The sequence below is a fragment of the Lactuca sativa genome, chromosome 6 (assembly GCF_002870075.4).
Source record: "Lactuca sativa cultivar Salinas chromosome 6, Lsat_Salinas_v11, whole genome shotgun sequence".
In the NCBI taxonomy this organism is placed as follows: domain Eukaryota; kingdom Viridiplantae; phylum Streptophyta; class Magnoliopsida; order Asterales; family Asteraceae; genus Lactuca; species Lactuca sativa.
Window position 1 is genome coordinate 13,355,232 of NC_056628.2, and position 4,190 is coordinate 13,359,421.

Below are 4,190 nucleotides of genomic sequence, written 5' to 3' on the forward strand. Positions count from 1 at the left end.
TCCTCGAGTGTGTAATGTCCTTTTCTACATCATTTTTTTTATTTAAAAAAATATTATTTTAAGTATTAAGATATACTATACATTTTTTTAATTAAGAAATTTTATTTTAGGAATTAATTAAAATGTGTTTAAAAAACCTTTGGGTTACGGGGCGGGTTTGGATATTTGTTGATTCGGTGGATAAGGGTATGAGTCTGATTATTTAAAACCCTGTGGGTTACGGAGCGGGTTTGGATCGGATTTTGAAATTTGTTAAAAGGGTTTGGATCAAGGCCAATTCGCTCCAAACCCGCTTCATTGTCAGACCTATCTAAGTTGCTACTTTTGGTGCTATCTCTCTTCCTTGTTAATCTATATAATGGATATAGTTTATATCCTAAAAAAATTTATGTTTTGTATTCTATTTTTGTACCACTTGTATCGTTTCAAGTGTTATGTTGGTTTCTTTATTTAATATACACCTTGTCGTTTCAAAAAAAAAAAGTTAATAATAAATAAAATAATTAAAACAATAAACAAGAGTATATTAATTGTTTTAAGCTCGTCAGGGACCAAAGACATAATAAAATCAAACTATTGGGATAAACCGAGTTAAAATAACAAGTTAAGGACCAAACACACATTACCTTATACCACACTGACCATTCGTGTAATTTACTCTAAACCTTATTTTTGGTTCGACTAGTTATTAATTAATTTATTTAATTTAATTGGTGAATTAATATATACATGAAATTGAACCTAAGAGCTCTTTTATACGCGTTGTTTAGTTTTGAATTTTCCCAACAACCCTCCTGGCCTCCTGTGGATAATGACCAACAAAATAAAAAGTATTTAAAAGTAGATTAATAACAAATTCGAATGGTATTTTAGTTTGTTTTGGAAATAACATAAATTCGAATAATATTAATAACTACCCTCTTACCTTAACAGGCCGGTGAATTACCAACTACATGGAGAAGAAGGAACATATTCTCTTACGAATAATAATAAGTTTCTCCTTTTTACTCAAACCAATCGCCAGTGTCAACGACGACTGCTTGCCATCCTCTGCATGCGGCCCCCACGAACCAGATGTCCGGTTCCCGTTCCGTATCGTCGGCCGACAACCAGCCCGGTGTGGTTTCCCCGGTTTTGACCTCTCCTGTAACGAACTAAACCGAACAATCATCCGACTTCCATCATCCCGCTCATATATCGTCAACAGAATTTCCTACGTTTCACAGGTTCGTTTCCAAAACATTACCCAAAAAGTAGTTTACATCACGTCTCTAATCAGAGACCTGTAAACGATTCACAGATCATCTACATAGATCCGGAATTCTGCCGACCAAATGGAATAATCAACGTCAATGTAAGCGACACGCCATTCAATTACAGTATCTTATGGATGAAGAGCTACACTTTTTACAACTGCTCCTTACAGAACTCCGGTTTCATGTACCCCGGCGTGCCGTTCCCTTGCTTGAGCAGCGGAAATTACTCTGTATTTGCTGCGTCGATCGATTCTCGTTCTGTGCCTTCGATTTGTAAGGTTATGAAGACGATCATGGTGCCGATCAGGTCAAACAGCGACATAAGGGAGGGACTGGAGTTGGTGTGGTTCACTCCCTCCTGCGGATCTTGTGAAAGGAAAGGCGACGTCTGTGGATGGAGGAGTGATGATGGACATATCATTTGCGTTAGTTCTTCTTCTTCTTCTTCCCGTGGTAAAGTTTCTCTTCCGACTCTTTCATTACATACTTTTATGCATGAAGTACTACTTGTTAAGCTAGCCTGAGTGGTTCCTCCAGTCCATCATACCTGTGGTTTCACATTTGTTATGCATCAGCTCTTTTACTAATGATTACACTGTGAATGGTTCCTTGGGATACATGTATTACATAGTTTTATGCATAAGGTACATTGAGTTAAGGTAAAGAAGATATATTAGAATTTTTTATTTATATTTTAATTTATGAAATCGTCAACTTAAAATAATATTATGTATCTTTTTAAAAACAATATACCTAATAGTCTCCTACACTAACAACTAAGTCAAAAATGACATCTAACATGCAATTACTTGGAATTTAAAATGAGCAAAAAGTAATGATCATGTTAGTATAGTTTAGGGTCAGGGTAGATTGAGTTAAGGTAAAGAAGATATATTAAAAACATTTATTTTATATTTTAATTTATGAAATCTTATAATAATATTATGTATCCTTGGAAAAACATTATACCAAATAGTTTCTTACACTAACAACTAAGTCAAAAACCGCATTTTATGAACGACAAACTAATCTACTCCTAACTATTACCACATATATCTCAAACGAGACTTAGGCGTGTTTGGCACGGAGTTTTTGGAAGCGTTTGGGAGCTTCTAGCTTTTAGCTTTTGACAAAACACATTAGTTTAAACAAAAAGTTTCGTTTGGTAGTACGAGTGTTTAGCTTTTAGTTTTAACAAAACGCTCCGATTCTAAAAGCTATTTCGTGTAACTTTTAACAAAACGCTCTGGAGCTTTTGAAATCAATTTTCATAATTACCCTTAAAAATATATTTATATATTTTTTATTTTTAATAAATTGTCCTTTTATGTAATTTTATATATTTCAAAAGCTCCAAGCTATTTTTGTCAAATATTCATATAACAAATAAAAGCTACAACTTCCCGCTACCAGCTACCAACTACACGCTACCAGCTACCCGCTACCAGCTAACCGCTACCCACTTCCAGCTAACAGCTACTTTTGCCAAACACGCTTTTAAACCTATGACCTCTCAAATGACAGAGTCGCTCCCTACCGCTAGGTCAAAAGTCATTTGGTCAAAAATGACATCTAACATGTAATTGCTTGTAATTTAAAATGAGGAAAAAATAATTATCATGTTAGTATAGTTTAGGGTTAAGGTACATTGAGGGTTTTGTTTTTTTTTTTTTTTGTTTTTTTTTTTGTTTTTTTTTTTTTTTTTTTTGAAAGAGACCAAAGCCTCGGCAAAAGGTACATTGAGTTAAGGTAAAGAAGATATATTAAAAACAATTTTTTATATTTTAATTTATGAAATCGTAAACTTATAATAATATTATGTATCTTTGGAAAAACATTATATGTATCTTTGGAATTTAAAATGAGGGAAAAGTAAGTATCATGTTAGTATAGTTTAGGGTTCTCATGGTGTATATTACGTAGTTTATCTTTCTTTTTTTTCCTTGTTTTTAACATGCTCGTAAATAGACTTTTTCTACCATGAAAACTCAATATATGTTGCATTGAATCCGATTCTCTTTTTAATACATGTTTTTTGTATATAGGTATTACAAGGATTGCTAAATACGGTTTATTCATAGGCATCGGTGTACCTTCATTAATATGTATCATCGGACTTGTATGTTATGCATCTTTTAAAATACAAGGCTATAACAACACTCATAACCGAAGCATTGACTTTTCCTCAATCACAGTCATCCCACAATTGGCCTCAAGAACAGGATTAGATAGGCACACAATTGAGTCCTATCCAAAAACCGTACTTGGAGAGAGTTATAGATTGTCTAATGATGATGCTACTTGTGCTATATGTCTTTCTGGTTACAAGCCTAAAGAGTCGTTGAGGACAATCCCGGAATGTAATCATTATTTCCATTCTGAATGTATTGACAAGTGGCTTATGTTGAATGCAACTTGTCCGATGTGTAGGAATACGTCGGAAGGTTCGGCATTGGTTACGGTTCGGCATTGGATACAACTTGGTCGTCAGCATCATCAAGGTTGAGTTCCGTAGATTCATCGCAGAGAACAAATAATTGTGAATTTTGATATATTTACATATATATTTTTATGTATGAAAACAAGGTTATATGGTTAACTCTTAAGGAATATAAAAAAGGTAAATTATACAACTCTCAAAATTTGCATATACTCGGATGTTAGTATAACATGTCTATGTATATATTCATCCCATAGGCCTTGTGTTTGCAACTCATTTGTGTATGTTATAATCTCATATTATTGATAATGAATGTGAAAACATGTTCATGTGAATATAAATTTATAATTTGGTATATGAGCGGCCAATATTGTGTATCTATCTATCCACAACTAGAAAACTGGATGAATTTCTAGGGAAACTAATAACAAATTTTTTTTATCAAAAATTAGTAAAATAATACTAACATAATAACGACTGAAATAATTTTCGTC

At 33.1% G+C, this 4,190-nt stretch overlaps 1 protein-coding gene across 1 annotated transcript; it reads left to right on the forward strand.

The window, feature by feature from the left end:
• The first annotated feature begins 905 nt into the window (after positions 1-905).
• LOC111918795 (putative RING-H2 finger protein ATL21A) lies at positions 906-3,886 on the forward strand. The gene is made up of 3 exons (XM_023914419.3): positions 906-1,226; positions 1,301-1,709; positions 3,302-3,886. The coding sequence occupies exons 1-3, from the start codon at positions 954-956 to the stop codon at positions 3,760-3,762; spliced, it is 1,143 nt and encodes a 380-aa protein (XP_023770187.1). The 5' UTR covers positions 906-953; the 3' UTR covers positions 3,763-3,886.
• The last annotated feature ends 304 nt before the right edge of the window (positions 3,887-4,190 follow it).